Source organism: Leuresthes tenuis, unplaced genomic scaffold (assembly GCF_036924035.1).
Source record: "Leuresthes tenuis unplaced genomic scaffold, fLeuTen1.0.hap1 SCAF_6, whole genome shotgun sequence".
In the NCBI taxonomy this organism is placed as follows: Eukaryota; Metazoa; Chordata; class Actinopteri; order Atheriniformes; family Atherinopsidae; genus Leuresthes; species Leuresthes tenuis.
In genome coordinates this window covers 22,066,314-22,086,529 of record NW_027325360.1, presented here as the reverse complement: position 1 = coordinate 22,086,529, position 20,216 = coordinate 22,066,314, and the positions used below count along the sequence as shown (strand labels likewise).

The 20,216-nt window shown below is 42.5% G+C and overlaps 2 protein-coding genes across 3 annotated transcripts; both read left to right on the top strand.

Annotated features, from left to right (window-relative positions):
• The first annotated feature begins 2,743 nt into the window (after positions 1 to 2,743).
• On the top strand, positions 2,744 to 6,218 carry polr3d (polymerase (RNA) III (DNA directed) polypeptide D). 2 transcript variants are annotated; one of them, XM_072388239.1, is made up of 9 exons: positions 2,744 to 2,849; positions 3,407 to 3,566; positions 4,001 to 4,044; positions 4,157 to 4,311; positions 4,418 to 4,542; positions 4,634 to 4,793; positions 4,953 to 5,200; positions 5,290 to 5,442; positions 5,604 to 6,218. In XM_072388239.1, exons 2-9 carry the CDS (start codon positions 3,408 to 3,410, stop codon positions 5,718 to 5,720), a joined length of 1,161 nt encoding a protein of 386 aa, XP_072244340.1. In that variant the 5' UTR covers positions 2,744 to 2,849; position 3,407; the 3' UTR covers positions 5,721 to 6,218. The 2 variants fall into 2 exon arrangements, with proteins under 2 accessions (XP_072244340.1, XP_072244341.1); XM_072388240.1 differs by having other exon boundaries at positions 3,402 to 3,566.
• A 228-nt stretch (positions 6,219 to 6,446) lies between these two features.
• LOC140310081 (glycerol-3-phosphate acyltransferase 4) lies at positions 6,447 to 19,076 on the top strand. The gene is made up of 13 exons (XM_072388234.1): positions 6,447 to 6,591; positions 7,363 to 7,991; positions 9,681 to 9,750; positions 9,855 to 10,155; positions 11,848 to 11,922; positions 12,022 to 12,111; positions 15,002 to 15,095; positions 15,240 to 15,355; positions 15,569 to 15,624; positions 15,731 to 15,816; positions 15,902 to 16,030; positions 16,309 to 16,388; positions 17,705 to 19,076. The coding sequence occupies exons 2-13, from the start codon at positions 7,824 to 7,826 to the stop codon at positions 17,811 to 17,813; spliced, it is 1,374 nt and encodes a 457-aa protein (XP_072244335.1). The 5' UTR covers positions 6,447 to 6,591; positions 7,363 to 7,823; the 3' UTR covers positions 17,814 to 19,076.
• The last annotated feature ends 1,140 nt before the right edge of the window (positions 19,077 to 20,216 follow it).

Genomic DNA, 20,216 nt, shown 5'->3' with positions numbered 1-20,216 from the left:
ATGATAAAAAGAAAGAAAATGTTTCTAACTGCAATGTGACCTCAGCGGAGCATGCAGTCAACCTCGTCAGCATCACTCTTTTAACAGCCAACCATACACAACACATCACTTGGCAGTAAATCTGCCCTGAGGCACAAAATCCTCACACACTCTGATATAATCTGAACACTCAGCTGCTTGCACAAATGTCAGCTCTCAAATACAGAGATAGTATGGGCACTGGAAGTGCAAAAGAGAAAATAGCTATTTTTATCATGCTCTACCAACGCATTCAAAAGATTAGACTCTGAGAATGTTGTACTAAATTACATACAGCACCATCAAGATCTAAAAAAATATACGTGCCAACAGCTAGGCCATATGGACCAAGTCCACAGGGCTTCTCCCCCCAGCCTGTCTGGAGGCGTGGGTAACCACTATTTAAGTCCAAAGTAAGCAGATTTTCACTGGCATCAATTTTCAGGGTGATGTTTTTTTTTTTTTTTTGCATTGGTTAAACCTCATGGGACGACTTAATTTTTTATCTCACGAGAGATTACAGAAACCCCTCTCAGATTAATGCAATAATCTGGTGCTTAAACAATGGCTGTGAGCATGGATGACGGCACCAATAACAATGGGATAAACTCATAGCGACAGGGCTGTCCTTTCATAAACATTTAATATTTCTGTTTCAGAGATGATGATGATATATTACCATTATTTCACAGACTATGTGCTGTATCAACAAGGTTCATTTATTTCCAGCCAGCCGCAGAGAACTGATACCCTCAAAGTGTAATTAAACTGCTATCATCCATCATTAGTCATGGCATGACAGGCTGTCTCAGTAACCCTCTCTGCGCCAGAGATAAGAGTAGCTTTTTTTGTAATATTAGGGCTCGTTGAGTCCATGTTTCATTTTTTTTTTTTTACATCCATCTCGTGTAAGATGGTGACCTCTATGGCAGTTTTTCAGTACACACACTGTAGTACCATTTCACTATGTTGAATTTTTACAATCCATGTAACACGTTTTTTCTACATTCTATTTTCACACATTTAAGCATACATTTTATTATGCAAGTATGTCTTTATAAGAGAAAAAAAACATTACATACAAAAAACCTTAAATCTGTCATTTGTTGATTTGTTTGAACCTTTATTGAACAGACACAGGTACAAACAAATCACTTTCAGGGTTCACAGGCCAGCTTCGCCGTATTTTCGAAAAAATACAATCTAATTTGGAATTTGATGGCTGCAGCATACAAGAAAAAAAAAGTTTGGAGACAGGCATGTTTACCATTGTGTTACATCACTCTTACTTTTAATCAGACTTCTTAATGATTTGGGAGCTGAGGATTGGAGTTGGTGTCCATTCTTTCTGAGTACAAGCGATTCAGCAGCCTGTGGCCGTCTGTGGCTCACTGTCTCCCTCATAATGCACCACACCTTTTCAATAGGTGACGGATCTGGACAGTTATGAAAGTGCATTTATGAAACTATGCTTTGTAAATACTGATGAATGAGGTTTGGCACAGTCCTGTCGAAATAACGGTGATCCTCAAGACATCGCCTTGATATGTCTCCCCAAATTCTGACATATGCCATCACAAATGTTGGCTTCTGTCCTTTTCACTGATAACTGCCTGGAGGAACGGTTGCAACATAGAACCAGATGTCAATCTTTTTTTTTTAAAGTAGCAGAAATATGGACTAATCTGAACACAGACCTCGTGTTCATTGTCCTTTTGGCCAGTCTTAGATTTCCTCATGTTTATTAGAACTCGGTGGCTTCTCTTCGCAGAGTTGATGCACTGTATGGTTTCCTCCTTATCAAATACATTTTCGGGTTACATTTCTGGGCACAGCATGTTGAGTGAAAATGGTTTTCCAAAGCACTAGTTGTTGATGGTCGTTTGTTGCTGTGTAGGCCCTGTGATGGACTGGCCTCTTGCTCGATGGTGGTTGGGATGGGCCCCAGCCCCCCCGTGACCCAGAATTGGATTAAGCGGGTATAGAAAATGGATGGATGGTTGGATTTACCCAGACTACATTATGCACTGTAAATGTAGAAACACAAATGTGCTTTGAAATGATGAATGATTTTCAGAATTTTCAGTTTTTCCGCTCCCTTTTCATATTTTTTGAGCGTGGCATCAACATTTAAATTTGTGAAGTAATTACAGATTTAAGTTTAGAGATTTCAGCATTTCAAAAAATGTCTTACTCTGGAAATAGGGTATGTACATAATCCCATGCGTACTTGAATTGCACATTTTGTAAGTTGCTGTGTTTTTACGTTATATTTGTTATTTTTATCCCTTGTTTCATGGAAATGTTGTTTAATGGGTGACTGAGATCATTGGGAAAATCTAAAGATCAGGAGTTTCACTTAGGAATTAAACTCTGCCTATTTGAGCCACAAAAATGTATGCATTAAAAGTGTATTCTATTCTATTTTTTGTATTAAAGACAAACAAGAAAGAACACAAGACCTAAAGCATAAATAGGTCCTCTGAAAGATCTACATTTATAATTGTTACACTGCGGTTTTTATCCAGCATTATGCTGTTGATAACATTGCATATTACTACGGTGCTGATGCATGATACTCCAAATTTAATGTCGCAGGCCCATTCCACGAGTTCCTCCTTCAACTGATATGCGACACACGAAGAAGTCGATGCAACAAATGGCGTCTATGCGCAGCTCCCCGCGCAGGCTTGAAGCTCCTGGACGTACAAGCGGATGACAACGCGGAAGTGTCAGGACACCGTGCGCTGTGAGAAACGCACACATAACAGTTTATAATGACTCTCTGGTTGCAAACTATTCTCTGATAAGGACCTCAGAGGAACAACAACGTAAGTATCCGAAAAAGAAAAAAAACCCTCAATGCAGCTCAAGTTATTGGCTTCACTGGCGATGTTCAGTGAACAAGTTCACAGTGTGTCCGTGTACCTGTGGGGTAATCTGGCCACGTGTGATCCCCTTTTTGCTGATTTCTGGACATTGTTTTTGACTCTGGACATTGCCGTTGCTGTGGTGCTTGACCAGCAGTTTGATTTCTCTTTTCGGGAAAACACATTTTGATATGTTGTAACTGTATCGAACATAATAATTGCTGAGAAGGCTCCTATCTGTATGGTTTCCAAACATAGTTGAGCTCTGAACCTCATGTAGGTTTACCTGTAGTTACTCCCAGTTTGTACTTTGATCCGAATGTTCATACATGAGTGTAATAAATGGAACTAACCAAATATATGTGTATCTAATGTTTGCAAATGAAATGATTAAATCTAAGTAAAGGTTAAAAAACCAATCTCCACATTATTCTCTCAGAGAGTATATCAGTTAAAGGCAAAAATGGTGGAACTGCTCTTGTCTAAAACGTTTAACCCCTGCTTTTGCCTCAGCTCAGGATGGCAGACTCGGGTGACACTAATGGTCAACGTGTGCCAACTCCCGGAGCCAGCGGTAGTATGACTCTGCTCACGGGCCGCCGACCATCATCTGGCATCTCTGCTGGTCGTCTGCCCTCAATGCGATCCAGAGACCTCACCCTGGGAGGAGTAAAGAAGGTAATGCACTGCAACTCGCTATCAGTTTACTCTGTGTCCAGCAAATGTTTATATACTCATCCAGTTTAAGGATACTTTCCACTTCACCCACCTAACCCACAGAAACAGACTTCCTGGTTAACATAACGGAGAGCAGTTTCTAGACATTTAATTCGCACCTTAACAGTAGCGACAGTGCTATTAAATGACCTGAATAGCGATTTTTGACAGACGACTGCGGTCATGCACTTTTCTAGTACAGGATACTCCCAAATTAAAGCTGAGTCTGCATTTCAAGGCTGTATAAATGATGCAAGTTTAACGTGAATATTGTGGGTCAAACGGTTCAAATGACGTCGGTTATTGTCGGTCTCCAAATATTTCCAGAGCTAATTGTATATTTAAATGTGTGCTGTATCTCTAATAAGTTTCTTTTGTTTTGCTTTTGTCTTTAGAAAACATTTACACCCAACATTATTGGCCGAAAAGTTAAGGAAGAGTAAGTTCATGAGTGTCCTGAAACAAAAAGAAAGATGTCTGAGAGAGGAGATGTATTTCACTATTTTAGTTTGTCTTAAACATTTAACGATGTTCTCCGTCCGCCGCGACAGAATAAAAGTTGAAGGTGGGCAGAGGCGCGACCGGAGGGATGCGGATCGAGGCCGGGGCTCGGGTGTTAGAGGCAGGGGCCGCGGTCGCCCAGAGGTCATCCAATCCCACTCTATTTTTGAGCAGGGGCCGGCAGAGATGATGATGAAAAGAAGAGGTGGGGATCCTGTTGGATAAGCACACTCTCTGCTCTTGAAGAAGTGCAGTTGCAATACAATCTGTGACTCGTCTTGGTTTGAGTGAATCCCCCCCGTCCCACACAGGTGGCTATGAGAGTGAGAAAGATGCTCCGAGCATGGGACCTTCACCCATCATCAATATTAAGAAGGAGAAGAGGGAGACTGAAGAGGAGACCAAAGAGATTCTACGGAAGCTGGAGAGAGACAATGTGAGTCCGAAGGTTTACAGTAATCTTTTAGGAATGTTTGTTGTATGTATTCCATGAATGCAAGTCTTCTCTCCTTTTTGCCTTCTGCTAGTTTATAGATGACCCATTCCTGAGGAGTGAACAGAGGAGCTGTCCTGTTCAGCTTCCTCTTGCTGTGTCAGGATGGGGATTCAAGGAGGAATTCAGTACCACTGCTATTAAAGTTGAGAAGCTGGACGACGATGGTGAAGCCATGGAGCCTGAAGTTGAAGGTAACTTCAGATTTGATTGCACGTGTTCAAGGTAACATTGTGAAAGTCAGCATCTGGTGTTTCCAGTACCTCTGATAACATGTTAGAAAGGAAGTTCTGCAAGCATGCTGTCCACAGATGCATAGCTGCTTTCTCTAATCCCCATTACTTTGTATTCAGTGAAACAAGAGCCAGAGGAGGTGGAAATAAAGAAGATTGAGCCAACTTTCAGGCCTCCTCCGCTCCCTGAGCCTGAAGTTCTGCCTGATCTGCTGCATAGATGGAGTTTGAGCAAAGAAGAGGAGCTTCTCTTCATTCAGCTGCCTGACTCGCTGCCGGGCCAGCCTCCCACCAAAGAGCACAGGCCCGTGAAAACAGAGGTGCAGTCAGAGGACGGGCAGTCGGTGCTTCTGAAACAGGAGACAACGGTAGACATCGCAGGTTTTTGGCATTTTAATGCGTGGTGATGTGTAGTTTACATGCGTAAACATTGGTTTATTCATTCATTTTCTATCAGGAAGAGGAGGGTGAAGACAACACCTGCAGTTTGAAAGACCTGCGGGAGGGTGTTGTGGGAAAGATGCTGGTGCGGAAGTCTGGCCGTGTACAGCTCATTCTGGGAAAAGTGACACTCGACGTGTCTCTAGGAACAACGTGCTCTTTCCTTCAGGTATGATAGCACTGTATATCTGATCTCTTCATCTTTATCCTGTATTGGTGTCTGTACAGTCCAGGTGTGTGTCTGTCCTCTTACATAACTGATGTTATTTTAATGACCCCACATATACTTCCTCAAATATTCCTAATGTTTTTCCCTTTTCTTCTTTTTAGGAGCTGATCTCAATTAATTCAGAGGGAAAAACGGGCAACTTAACTGTGTTAGGGAACATCAAACACAAAATGGTTTGTTCCCCAGACTTTGAGGCTCTGCTGGAGAACAGTTCTTGATGTTCTTTGGAGGATGGAGGCACTTATGAGGATGTTGACAGCATGATAACTGTTTGGACTGTCCCTTTGGATCCTAACATCTAATAGAAGTATTATACACACTAATTATAGATACATAAAAACACATAGGTTTATTTCTTCCTGAAGTAAAGGTTTATGAATTCATGATCCATAGCTTGAAAGCGTGCCAAGTTCCTGTGCTGTTTTTGCTTCTAAAATAACTTTGGGGAAAAAAAATGTACATGAATGTAAATGTGTGAATAAAAAAAGGGTATTGTTAATGCACTTTGCCAAATCTTCTTAAGGGCAGGTTCACTTGATGTTACAGAAATACTGTGTGTACATTTGTTTTTCCTCATTTTCTTTCATTTCAATACAGGCATGAGCTATGCAGAGACAATGTTGCATTTGTTTACATTCGAGATTTCCGTTAACTGCTTTTTTGTTTGTGTTGACTGAAGCGTTGAAAAATGTTTGTTGGATGAATAAAAAAAAAAAGTCCGTACTACTGTAAGCATATTTGAATCTGTAATTAATTTCAGTTTTGTTGACATAACTCCTTGCATTTCTTTTTCTTTCGTCGTTTGATGTTGAAGATAATAGATGGAAGCCCTGTAAAACTGAGCTTCATAGCTCAAAGAAGTTCCCCGTTTAATATTTGGACCAGCAGGGGGCAGTGCAGATCTGAATTTTGTTGGAGGGGATTTGGCTGTGGTTGGTCGTCTCATATACGTAGGCTGTGAGCTCGAGACGCCCGTTGCGCGTTCGTGTTGTCCGGCGGGTGGAGTTTGGCTACAGTCCGCGAGACAAAGACGAAGTGATGCACGGGTGAAGCTCTACTGTACCGGCGCTGGACTTACAGTAACTGGAGGTTGGTTCAACATTAAGTCCTATAAACCCCGTGTTTTTTTTTTTTTTACAGTAGGTACAACAGCATTCCGCAAGCCATTTAGTTCTCGTACTAAATCCTCTGAAAGGTTGGATCAGCATGTCATGTACTCCCGGAGCTCACTGCCGGTGGATGAGAGGAGGCTAACGTTAGCAGAGCGGAGAACGGCTCGCCAACAGACGGAATTCAGCTCAACTGTTAGCGCGGGGGCTACAAGCTAACTTCAGCATAAGCTTTCGTTTGTCTGCGTGGGTTTAGGACTCTTCAGTTTCACGACCCAGACATGGTCTATGTGTTAGTTGTATTTATTTGCGTTTCTGTGTCTGAAGACGGCTTCGTTGTTGGACAAAGATGCGCCCATCTGTTGGTGAGCTCTTCTGGTTTTAACCAGGATGGAGTCTCCTGTTAGCCGTCCTGCTGCATCGTTAGAGGGTATGAGGATGGAGGGCCTCCAGCTAACATTATCTCTTCACCGCAGCTAATAACAGTAACATTTGATTATATTATCTGGTCCGTCACAGAAAGGAGACACATGACTTTTTACATTTTCCAAGATTGCCTGGTTCCTGTCAGAATAATGAGAGCCGAGCATTAAGTCTGAACGCCGGGATGTGAAACGTGAACAGGGGATGCTGACACAAGGAGGCGTTTTCTGTCTTGCATTTGTTTGAATTAAATTTAAGTACCTAGTCAAAGTGGGACATTACACCGTAATTCAGAAGGTCTTGACCCTTTATTTGTACATCTTTGCAGATATTTGTGACACGGAGCTGGAGAGCCCCCCGGATCTTCACCAGGCAGGAGGACCACCTGCTGTTGCCAGTTGTTTTTCTTTCATTGTTTACATCTCTGACAACAGCAGGACTTTTCTCTCATATCGAAAAGGACATCTGCAGCGAGGACAGACCGTTTCTTTTTTCCAACTCAACCTCCCCTTTCCTGGATTTACATTTTGTTCAATTCATGGTCAAACTAATTAAATTGACAGATAATGCCCAAGAGGGCAAAGTCAAGATGGTCGCTTGTACTTGCATTGATTCTCCATTCAGTGTAAGGAGAAACTCTGTTCTCTAGTTATATCGATGAAGGCTCCTTTGTGACAAAAGACCAGGGCCACTTGGGGCCAGGAGGTGGAGACGTGTGCCTCCACTGACATTTTCTCGACCCCCGAGATTTCAACAGCCTGAACATTTTAATCTCTCCCTCGTCTAACTATGGAGCTCTTCTTCAACCCTTTCGATAACCTGGTGTGCATCCTGCTGGGCATCTCCTTCACCGTGTGGTTCACCCTGCTGCTGGTCTTCATCATTGTGCCTGCCATTTTTGGGGTGTCATTTGGCATCCGGCGTCTGTATATGAAAACATTGTTAAAGATCTTTGAGGTAAGAGCTCGTTGCCCAATGGCTTATTGGTCTCTGTTTCTTGGGAAATGATCAAACTGAATGTCAGCGGCAGTTTGAGGTGATATTTCCAGTCATGCTGATTAGCCCTGCGCGGCACACACAGGGTGATGGCGTGTGTGTTTTTGTTCATACACAGCTCCCAGTTTCCTGTACCCGCCACACACCCTTTTTTTGTAGCAGTAAAAACATTTATCAGTGAATTAATAAAGATAGATTTCACAATGGTTATTGTACTTTGCAAGTTGTAGGGAATTACGTCTCATCATGTGCACGGCTCAAGGTGCTGCTTGGGTGCTTGTTATTGTCTTTAGCATCCAACGGGTGGCTGTTGAATTAACTGGCTGATACAGATTAACGTCACTCCCTAAGGGTATCCTTCTGCTGTTCTGTAACTGAAGAAAACTCTGATACAGGCATCATTAGAAACTGTTGGCTGAATCAGCAGCGATGGCACGAATATACCCCCTGCTCTGGTGTACCATCACTAGTGAAGCAGTCATTGCTTTCCATCACGTTCCTCTGAGAGCAGCTCTTGTGCCAGAAATAAATGAACCAGTGGGACACATGAGATATGTTCTCAGCCCCTGATTCCAGTTGCTGCAATGAGATTTTGAGAAAAAGGATAAAGAGAGAACAGAGTTCTCTTGCGGACAAATACCAAAGCACCGTGAACTTATTTGTTATTAGTTCCTCTGTTGCTAGAAGAAGTAGCTCTGTGGTCTCTGTTCACTCTAAGAATCACTCCGGTCGACTGTTTGTAGGATGACTCAGAAATACGACCTGTCATGGCAGGATTTATAGGCAGCGGTATCAGAAGGCAAAAAGAATGTTTGAATAAGGACTAACAAATGAAAATGACCTTGCCCTTAATCTTACTTTAAATATATATCAGCAAAACATCCACATTTTTCCCTTTTAAACAAATAAATTGAAATAAAGTTCAGTTATTGTTCAGGTGACATTTAACGTCCATAGTGAGCTGTGAGCTGCAGCTCAGTCACTGCTTCCTTCGCTGAACATTGTTTGAGTTTTTACAAGTGCCCCTGGCTAATGGCTCATGCTTAGCTGTACTCGTGGATCCTTACAAACATGTAGCTCTCACAGAGTGTCGGTGTCTTTCTGGTCTTTGATCTGTAAAAAGCTAACGTTGAAGTTATCACGGGCTGTGGCTGTGCAGTGTGAGACTGTTGGCTAAATAAAACTCATCCAGGACGTCCCGCTCCATAACTTCCTGATCTTTCCTGCTTGCTGTACAGCCAGAAGAACACTGTGTCCTTTTCCCCATCTTCAGTTTGTTTTTGTCTCAACATGCAGAGGGAACTTAAAAGGCTCTGCTTTTCCTTATCTATAGATAGATATATATCTATATATATATGAGAGCGTATATGTTTGATGGTTTTCATTTTAAAATACATTCTATACTGTGAGAGTTGATTCATTTTCTTTCCCTTACATTTCCTCCAAGCACCTGTCAGTATGATGCAAGTTGTTTCAAAGTTTGTTAGCTGCTCTGTCCTTGAAGCAGTGAGGCAACCCTGACACCTTAGATTTTACACAGCGCTATCTAAAGTGACTTCATCTTTTAAAATGCAATCATGAACAGCAGTTTTGCCGTTTATTCTGTTAAACAAGGTGTCACTCCACTTTTTTTCTACTCCTCCTTTCTAGTGGGCCACACTCAGGATAGAAAGAGGAGCCAAAGAAAAGAACCACCACCTGTACAAACCCTACTCCAATGGTAAGGTTCACTACCGTTGTCCCACGTTGCAAATGTGTGGTCACTATATGCGTTTGTTTTGTAGGGGAATGTTGTTGGCATCCTGTCTGTCTGTGCTGCTGCAGCTATCATTGCGAAGGAGCCCACCTCCTTGGAGGAGGAGATCAAGGAGATCCGGCGGAGCGGCAGCAACAAAGACCTGGACTCAGCTCCTGAGTTTGAGATGTCTGACATCTTCTATTTTGCTCGGCGAGGAGTGGAGAGCATCATGGACGATGAGGTGACTAAGCGGTTTTCCGCCGAGGAGTTGGAGTCCTGGAATCTGCTGACCCGCAGCAACTACAACTTCCACTATATCAGCCTGAGGCTGACCGTCCTATGGGGGCTGGGCCTCCTGATCCGCTATGGCTTCCTGCTGCCGCTCAGGTATTGGGCATGTTTCCAACAAAGATGTGGTTTAATTTCACAACAGCTTTTCTAAAAGTTTGGGGTGTGCTGAAGATTAGCTCAGGGTGGAGCTGATATGTTCCAGGTTAAACCATTTTGCAATTTCATGTTATCTCATTAAAATATTTACTGAGGACACAGATCCATCAGGATCCCCTTTCCTTTAGGTTTCTATGCAGCCAAGGAAACCCTAGGTTTCTATTTTTTTTTCTTATTTAGCTAAGAATAATTATTTAGCAACATATGCTGCTTACTTATTACAGGAAGGCAATTCCAAACCGCATCATGTATTACAACAGCATGGGTCTTTATTGGAAAAACTCACGGTGCCAGTCGAGTTTCGACGCCTCTTCTTGTTCAAAGTGAACTGGTACTCTATGTGATGGAAGAAGGAGTCGGCCTCTTCAGTACTCAAACCAAGGAATTATGGAGTGTTATTAAAAGAAGAGGTTATGCAACACAGCAAACATACCTCTGTCCCAGCTTTTGTGAAGTTTGAAGGGACGCAGACAGCTCGGGGAGATTCCAGCTGCTAACAAAATGTATTGCTGCCAAGTGCTTCAACAGCAGTTTGTGTCCTCCAGATGAAATACAAAATAATTTAGTGGAGGGATGTGGCGCGAAAAGTGTATCAGTTTTGCATGGGGGGGGGGGTCAGAAAGCTTTGGAGCTTGAAACATTGTTATTAAAAGCACAAAGCCACAAAATTGTTTCCACACCCAGTCGGTCTCTGGTCCATCCCATGGCAAGTACACATGCACGTGTGAACGCATTGACTGGAAATTTGGTGTCCAACCCACTTGACAAGTATATTATTAACTGGATGTATGCCGACACAGAGAGAAGTAACGCAGCAGCGTTGCAGCCGGCTGTGGGGGTGCTCATACAGTCCTGTTATCTGAAGTAACTCGCTTCAGTTTTCTTTCAACACCACTGTAAAGCTTGAAAAAGGTTTTATTGTGCAATGCCCTGACGCACTTCTGCTCTTTTTGCTCTGAGGTCGTTTGTAAGATAAAAGCTGTGTTGAGTTGATGTAGGGAAGCTGATTTTATATCCAGTAATTAAAGTATTGATTCAACACAGAGCTGCATTGTGTGTTCACACTGCATGGAGTTTCACAGTGCTCTGTAACACACAAGTGGCATTAAATGTTTCCTCACTGTGAGTAAAACAGATCAGGCTCATCAGAGTCACTCAGGGAGTGACTCAGTATTAAGCCTGATTGGCTCATGTCCAGCTGCCAGTGGAGAGACAAATCAGGCCATTGCTGCACAGATGGACACACTTTCAGCCTCCTGTCCACTTAAATATTGGCTGTGGACACAACTTGCATGAAACCTTCACCTCTCCATCTTCTCTGGGTGGAATCAGCATCTTGTGCAGCAGTGGGGGAAAAAAAAAAAAGAAGAATTATGGTGTGGGTATTTTAAAATACATGTAAACATAAAGCTGGACTAATACAGTTGGGGATCGAACCGGTCATCAGAAATCAAATGGGCAAAGGTGCTCCAAAGTATTTTTGGATATCTTTGTAAAAACAGTAAAGCATTCTGGGACAAAGATGGTGGTTCAGTTAAATGGCCTTTTCAGGCTTAGTGAGTACTGGTACTGCCTCTTGTGTTTTGCTGTAAGCTCCTGAGTGAGATCTGTAATGTGCCTTCTCTTCACCAGGGTAACCCTTGCCTTCACTGGCGTAGGCCTCCTTGTGTTCCTCACTTCTGTTATCGGGCTGCTGCCAAATGGAAGGTGAGACGGATCACGATCAACTTTGTTTAAAGTCTTAACAAAAAACCCTAAACTCAGAGCTGTGGATGTGATTGTGCTGTTGTGTATTCTTTCCTACAGGATGAAAAATTTCCTGAGTCAGAAAGTACATTTGATGTGCTACAGAATATGTGTCAGAGCTTTGACTGCCATCATAACCTACCATGACAGGTAAAGAATGCTCAGCTTTCTCCACACCCAGGTTACGTAACCCATAACTGTCACTATTTGGCCCTGAGAAGAAATGCATGCCGCTACATGAGTGAACCCAAGTGATTTTGCAAAGTTACACTCATACGACACGCGGTGATACTACTATAAATGTTATGTGTAATACTATATAGTACAACGATGGCCGATAGCGCTCAGATTGGTTTCCAAATGCAAGTCGGTGTATTTTAAGAAAATCATGTAATTTCTGAATATACTTTTGGCTTCAAAGTTCAGTTGGTTTGAATTCTTGGCTCTCTGTTATTCCCACTGTTTTTTTGCCACAGGTTTGATTAGTTTCCAAACAATGTTAGGGTGACAGGTGTAGCAGCCACAGCAAGAGATCACAACCCATGCAATGTCCTTAGTTTACATTTTTTTGACCAGCATGCAGCAAGTCACAGCCACACGTGCTCTGGTATACTTCATGCCTTAAGCACTTCAAAATAAGCAGACATTTTGTACTAACAGAGGTCTCTTGCACATGTCTTCCCTGTTGTTGTTATTAAAGGGAATTCATTGTTTGTATGTTCGCTTGAATGCGACGTAGATTTTGCCATCCTCGCCAGTTCGCGAGGGGTTTACCAGGTCCCTCTGCGACTGGCCATGTGCAGCCGTGCTGACTAAAGCGTAGTTTATGCTTCTCCGTCGTCGTCGTGGACCCCTACGCCGTAGCCTGACGTGCACCTCCAAAATATACGTCGCGTTGACGCCATCGACGTGATGGAGAAGCATAAACTAAGCTTAAGCCCACTGACCACACAAGCACCTGGATCCATCTCCATTGAGATAAACGACAGATCAGACTAAGAAAACGAGGAGTTGAATAACCGCATCGCTGCTTTTTCAGATGAAAGACATCGTAGGAGTTATGGAACACCAGTAGAATACACTGTGGATGGATTAGTTGCTCGTGTGCTGGAAGCGTCGGCACAGACAACCCAAAAGATGGTGTGTGTATTGGGCTGTGAGTCTCAAATGGTTTGCGTATGCGCACATGGAAAACAGGAATGAACTAAGACTAGTTAATTAGTTAATACAGGAACTAACTAATTAACTTATACTAGACAGGTTCTTTCCTACATACATTCCATACAGGAACTAGGGATCGCGGCCCTCAGTTCGATAACCATTTTAGCTCCTTCTCCGAGGCTTTTCTGGGTTCCACAGGAACACACATGACGGAGGTGTTTGCTGGCTGGTAGCTCCGCCCCTTGTCTGAAATGTTTACTCATACAACACGGACACAACCGGCGCATGTTTAATAAGTTAAACTTGGACGTCGTCTCCTTTGTCTGCGGCGCTCTGCTCTCCTTCTTTCCTCCATGAAACGAAGAAGCATCGCCTGCTGCTCATTCTTCGTCTCCTGACTCTCGCTGTGCGCTCTTCCAGCCTCCATCTTAGACGCCTGATGTGATCATCCATGATTAATATCACCGTCATGCAGACCGTGAACACGGTGGCCTCCTCGCTCTCCATATTAGCTTGTTGGTGGTGTTGTTGTCTTCTCTCCTTACTTTTCGCGGGTTTTATTTTGTTGTCGTGTGTGGCGCTAAAGTAACACGTCTGTCGCAGACGGTTGCATCACATCAGTCTCTGTCAAGGTCCCTGACTCATGTGCGAATGCAAAATGAAACAGTTCCCCTGGGGAAGGACAGTTCTTAGAACTGCGTTCTTCGAACGTCTCTGTCCGAATGCGGCTTATGTTTAACAAACGCAAAGTAACATGTAGAAAATAACAGATGATAAAGGGCACAAGTGCTGTGTTCTTTGCTAAAGATTTTCTTCTACATTTCTTCTAAGGGGAGCATTTCAAGAGGTTAGGTAATCCTTTAATGAAGATTAAATATGGAGTTAGCAGAACATGAAAGCCAGCAAATCTTGTCATTCTTTTCTTTGTAACATGAGCCACAGCAGACCTTATTCCCAGACAGGAACGGGGTCTGCGGCAGATTACATAATTGCCGATGAGTTATCTTCAGAGAAAATCTAAGCCCCTAGAGTGTAAGAATGAAAGTTACAGCGCCTGAGACTAGACTCAATGAGTCTGGATTCACACTTAATACAACAGCCCATATGAGCCTAGATTAAGCATGAAACTTAAATTATATCTGGGGCTGTCTTGCTTCTACGTGAGGCGTATATTTCTATTTGAATGTGTCAGGCATAGAATCGGTCACAAAGGAAACAAGAGGCTGAACTTTTATCAAGAGGATGGCCTATTGAATCAGGATGTGGAGGAGGAAGTTGATGCATTGTGTACTTTCTCATGAACTGTCATATATCACAGCTGGTGTTGTATTTCTTTAAAGGCACCATGTCGGCACCTTCTCATTAGGAAGTGAATTCGTAGGCAGGATTTAAATGTAATCACTGTATGAGCTCATAGGTGAGAAAGGTAAGAGTAAATAAGGGCTGCACTTTATCGTCTCGGAAGTTAAAACCAGTATTTGAAAGCGGATTGAGCGTTTATAGGAAAGACGAAGTTGCTTATTAGGCGCACTGGGGAGAAACATGTAGAACGTGTGGAAGATGTTCCTCCCCAGTGTAGCGCTAAAAATAATCAACTGACATAGGAAGTGTTGCTCTCTCTATTTAAGATTGTAACTCTATCTTTGGAATGTGGACTCGGTCCTACATGCTCGCTGGGAGCTTTTATCTGGAACACCATGGGTTGCTTTGTTTCCTCCAAGACGACTGATAGAAGCTGTGGACCAGAGTCTATTATCAGTTTATTAACTGACTTCACGCTGCTTGTTTTGACACCGTCTGTCACACTCAACATGGTTGCACTTCTGGACCACAGATCCTGTCTAACTTCTTTTTTTCTCCTCCCCCCTGACTGTCCTAGCGAGAATAAACCTAAGAATGGAGGCCTCTGTGTCGCTAACCACACGTCACCCATCGACGTCATCATCCTGGCCAGTGACGGCTGCTATGCCATGGTAATTCTACTACTCTCTTGAAGGAAGCTGCATTTAAAAAAAAAAAACAAAAAAAAAAAACATTGACCCTCTTCTGATTGCAGCAGCCAGTTGAAGTGACATTTCTACCATAAATAGATGGGTTGTTTTTGTTTGTGTTGTTAGGTTGGACAGATTCATGGTGGCTTGATGGGGGTCATTCAGCGGTCCATGGTTAAGGCTTGCCCGCACATTTGGTTTGAACGCTCTGAAGTAAAAGACAGACATCTAGTGGCCAAAAGGTAGAATTACAATCTGTCTTGCTCTGTTACTGTTTTCCAGGTAATTCCTCAGATGTCATGTTTTTGGCTCTCAGCAGAGACATCTCAATTAACCTTTGATATTAAATTTGATTGTGGTTCGACCTGACTTGTTGTTTTCTTAATGACAGAAAAGAAAATATGATTTGAAAATCTTGAAATATTTTTAGTAATGGCCTACATGTTGCATTTCAGATTGAGTGATCATGTAGAAGATAAATCTAAACTGCCCATTCTCATTTTCCCGGAAGGTGAGCTTCTTTAGTAATCGATTACAGATGAAAAGAACTTTACAATTTCACAGGTTTTCTTCAAAAGACCTTTAAATCCTGTTTTCTTCTCATTTCAAATTCTCAGGTACCTGCATAAACAACACGTCTGTTATGATGTTTAAGAAGGGCAGTTTTGAGATAGATGCCACAGTCTACCCTGTGGCCATTAAGGTATGCGTCAGCTCTTGTTCTATTTCGGGTTACAGTTATCATTCTGTAGTTTGTACACATGTATTGATTCTGGTGTGTTCCTCAGTATGATCCCCGATTTGGAGACGCATTCTGGAACAGCAGTAAGTTTGGAATGGTCAACTACCTTTTACGTATGATGAGCAGCTGGGCCATCGTGTGCAGCGTGTGGTACCTTCCTCCCATGTCCAGAGAGGTCAGACTTCAAGACAAATTTCTAATAACATATTTTGTACCATATCATTTTGTACAATCAGATCTAATCAGATCTGGGTTTTTTTTCTTGTTTTTTTTTTTGACTCTATGCACATTAAATGAAATTTGAACCCCTAACAGAACTCCAAAGTTTTGGCTGATTGTGAATCAGTGACTTGGCTTTGTATTTGCATAGATATTTGACAGCTGATAATATCTGTGCTGCTTGTCATGGCTAATTGTTTGCCTGCGTTTTGTCATAAATGTTATGTCCAACAGGAGGGAGAGGATGCTGTCCAGTTTGCCAATCGTGTAAAAGCAGCCATAGCCCGGCAGGGTGGACTGGTTGACCTCTTGTGGTAAGATGCCATTTTTACACACATCGCAGGAAAAGCACACATGTAGTCAGTACCATTATTCACTGTATGGAATTATGGTCATCCAGTGTATTTATCATGATTGTTCTCTTGAGTTCCATCAGGAGATCCAATGAGCCACTGCAGTCTGTCATCATTAGTCATTTTGGATCCATTTGTGTTTTTCCTGCTGTATGAAAATACCCAGCTGTCCATACTGCTCTGTTACAGTTGCTGTTGGCTCATGAACATGATTGTTACATTCTGAAAATATGCCAGTTTGCTTAGCAACCCCATTTCTAAAATAGTTGGGACGTTGTTCAAAATGTAAATGCCCTGATTTGCAAATGATTTAAACCCTATGTTACGTAGAACATATCACAAACGCATCATATCAGTTCTTGAAACTTGTAAATTTGTCCAGCGCCATGCAAACAAGGCGTTTAGGGTCGAGGAGAGAGATCGGTACTGGACCCGAGTCTTTCACAAACAGTAAAAACCGTGTGAGCAATAAAGTGCTTACACCTTCCTGTTTTTTTTGGTTTGCTGCGGAGCGAAACCCCACTGTGAGCCAAGATGTTGAACGAACAAAAGTGGCGTAAAGGCTAATTCCTAGATTGGCTGCGATTACACACCTCGCACTTCCTACACGGTTTCAAATTAAAATCCCTTTAACTGAGCAGAAGGCTCTTCTGTTTGGAGTGGTTTTTGTGAAAGATGTGCATGCATACCATATGCAGCGGCTTACCGGACTGATCCGGGGTGTTTTCAATGATTGAATCAAATGCTGACTCTGACAAAAGCGGAATCCTGTAAAACAGATGACTTAAAACATTGTGGTTAGTTAATTGAATTGACTGAAAATCTGAGCCCCGATTTTTACGAGGCCCTGGCTTTTATCTGAGGAAACAGTCACTGAAATTCTGAAGTGGTCTTTTTGTACCGTTTTCAGTAAATGTAGGTAAAACAGGGTTATGATTCCAGCTGTTATTTCACTGTTTAGGTCCCATTGCTGACACCACATGATGTTACTAAAAACACAGGATTACATCCTTTTTTTGTCTCTTATGTTAACAAGTCAGATTTATAGCTAATGGGCCTCTGCTGTTTAATGAGATTCCACTGACTTAAGCACTGCAAGTACCACCAAGAAGAGAAATATTTAGGTAAAGATCGGGCGTTACGCCTCCTGATTTTGTGGTCGTACGACATAACGAGTCTGAAGTTTAGGCGTAGTTATCAGTTCTGCATTTTGTCGCTCGGTTGAACCCGATCTGCTGTTCACGGCGTCAGTAACTGTGCATCAACTCTTTCTGTAGGGACGGAGGATTGAAGCGAGGAAAGGTAAAAGATACCTTCAAAGAAGAGCAGCAGAAGCTGTACAGTAAAATGCTGGTGGGCACTCAGGAGGACCGCAGCCGCTCCTGAAGCACCTCGATGGAAATGGACTAACCTCATAGACTCAACTGGTCCCGGCTGACTAAACGGGCGGTCAGCGGTGGTCCCTCACCATTGGAGCAGCTGGACTGGAAAATTTCTCCCTGACGTCAACTGTTCTCCATCCGGCTTTCTCGGTCACTGTCTCAGCCTGGCATGTTAAGTTGCATCGCTGTTACGGGGCTCGCTGCTCCCTGTTGGAATAGCTTGACTGAAGCCTTGCTTGCATTAGAAATGAAAAGAGGGTGTGCACACAGAAAGTCTTCCTTGGTCGCAGTCCTTTGAGGGGGAAAAAGGTGTGATCCTCTATCATTGAGTTACTGTCTGTGTTTGATAGTTGCAACTTTAATTTTTCAGACTTCATGTTTGTATCACAATGTGTTTAAGTTACAGACTGGATCATACCTGAAATGTAGAGGTGGGAGGGTTATTGTACATAAAATCTAGTTTGTTTTAAATCTAAAACCTGTCACTGAGTTGGGGTTTTTCATGACTGGCTAGCACCTACAATATGGGACAAAATGCCAGACTTTGTACATTTCAGATATTTTTATGGGCTTTTTCCAGGAGAAAAAAAAAATCTTGTATTTTAAGATTTGCGTTTTGAATGAAGACTTGTGTCAACATTTGGTCACGATAGGAAGCTCGTGACGTGGCGTTTGTTTCTGTGTTTTCCATTGAATGTGTAAGCTCTCACATTATGATATGGAAGTCGTGCACCAACAGTTTCCGATTGGAGGCTTTTTGATTTTAAGCAAATACTCCTCTCCTCGTCGATAATACAATGCATAACTGGAGTAAAGCTAATTATGGTCCCCATTATTAAGCATTTCATTGGTATGATTGTTCCTCTTAGGCCTACTGCACACAGGTAAGAATAAAGCTCGTCACAACTGGTCTACTATAGTTATAAATGCCAATCAACTGATGCTTATTCATCCTAATCTACTTCCAAACTGACATGTTTTCATTGGCTTCCTGCTTGTGCAGTTACCATCTTGCTGAGTTTGTTTTAAGTAAACCAAATGCTATTGTCTTTATTTATATTCCCCTCATTAAAAACCTTCCGCCTTTCTTGGTCGCCTTCGAGATGTCTCAAAGAGACAGAGTAGCCGTAGTTTGGATTTTTGCGTTAGGCTGGATGGAAGCGACATGCTGAGCAGGTCCTTATCTCACTAATTTGGTGTTAATAGGGGTAGTCATTTAGATTGTGTCCAATCAGTTCAACAATAAATGTTCAAGAATGTGATTCTACCTTTTGACTTTCAGGTTTATTTTTTTTTTGTGCCTCTACCTCTGATGTGTGGCATGTGAACACATTGGATTCTCCTGTAGGCCTTTGAGGTGGATACAAATGAATGTAAAGACGTGCGATCACTGATTTAGGTGCACATCACAGCGGCTGAAGTCACTGAATGGCACTTTTTGAACTTAAAAGCTTCCACTCCACAACAGACTTCAGAGTTTAGGCAGAACTAACTACATCTGTGCTGCATTTCCCTTTTCCAGAATGTAATGTCTTTGCAGTACTGCCTTGATTTGCTTTTTCTTTTCTGTGGTGTACTCGCAGAACATTTTCTCTCAGATTTATCGTTGAGACAGCATCGCAGGGCTTGAACATAATCTTGCAGTTTGTGGGCTCTGTTCTGAGGTTCTGCTCTAAACAAGGCTTCCTTCTTTGGAAGTGTGTTTCATGCAAAACCCAGGCCTGCCTTGGCTGCAGTAAACCACTTCAGTGTCCTCTACGGGAGGTTTCCCTTTCTTTTTTTCCTTCTTTTTTTTTAACCGTTTTTGTTCCCAAACATGGCAGCATTCTTAAGCGTCTTTGTAGCTGTAATTTCCAATTGTTCTGTTGACGTTGATGAATAAAGCGCAAAGTTCTTGGAGGAGGAGTGAGAGGAAGCAGGGAGAGGAGCTCAAAAGGTTGGTTGTGTAACTCATGCCATAGTTTACAGCTCAGTTGCAGCTCTATGGAGAGACACAGGCAGAACCCTAACCTTCTGTCATTCTTCGCTTTACGCTGCTCAGGAACCCAGACTGCCGACAGGCGCAGCTCCAGCTGAGCAAAAGCTATCCTCAGCTGAGCGAAGAGTGAAGAGTTTCGCATGTAGAAGATAACTTCCTGTTCTGTGGGTGTCACAGAGGGAGTTGGTGGTATGCAGTTTAGTATACTGTCAGGTGTTTTTAAACTTTCTTGGGTAGTTAATTTATGCTCTGAACACAGGTTATTGTTGTGTAGAAATATTGCATAATTACATATACACAAAAATAACCTTGTTTTGAGGATATAAATAAAGGAACTTTTCGCCTTAAAGGTCATAGAAACGTTTCTAATGCAGCATGCGGGGTAGCCTTGTCAGGAAATTAACTGTGGAGTCAGAACTTTGACTTGGG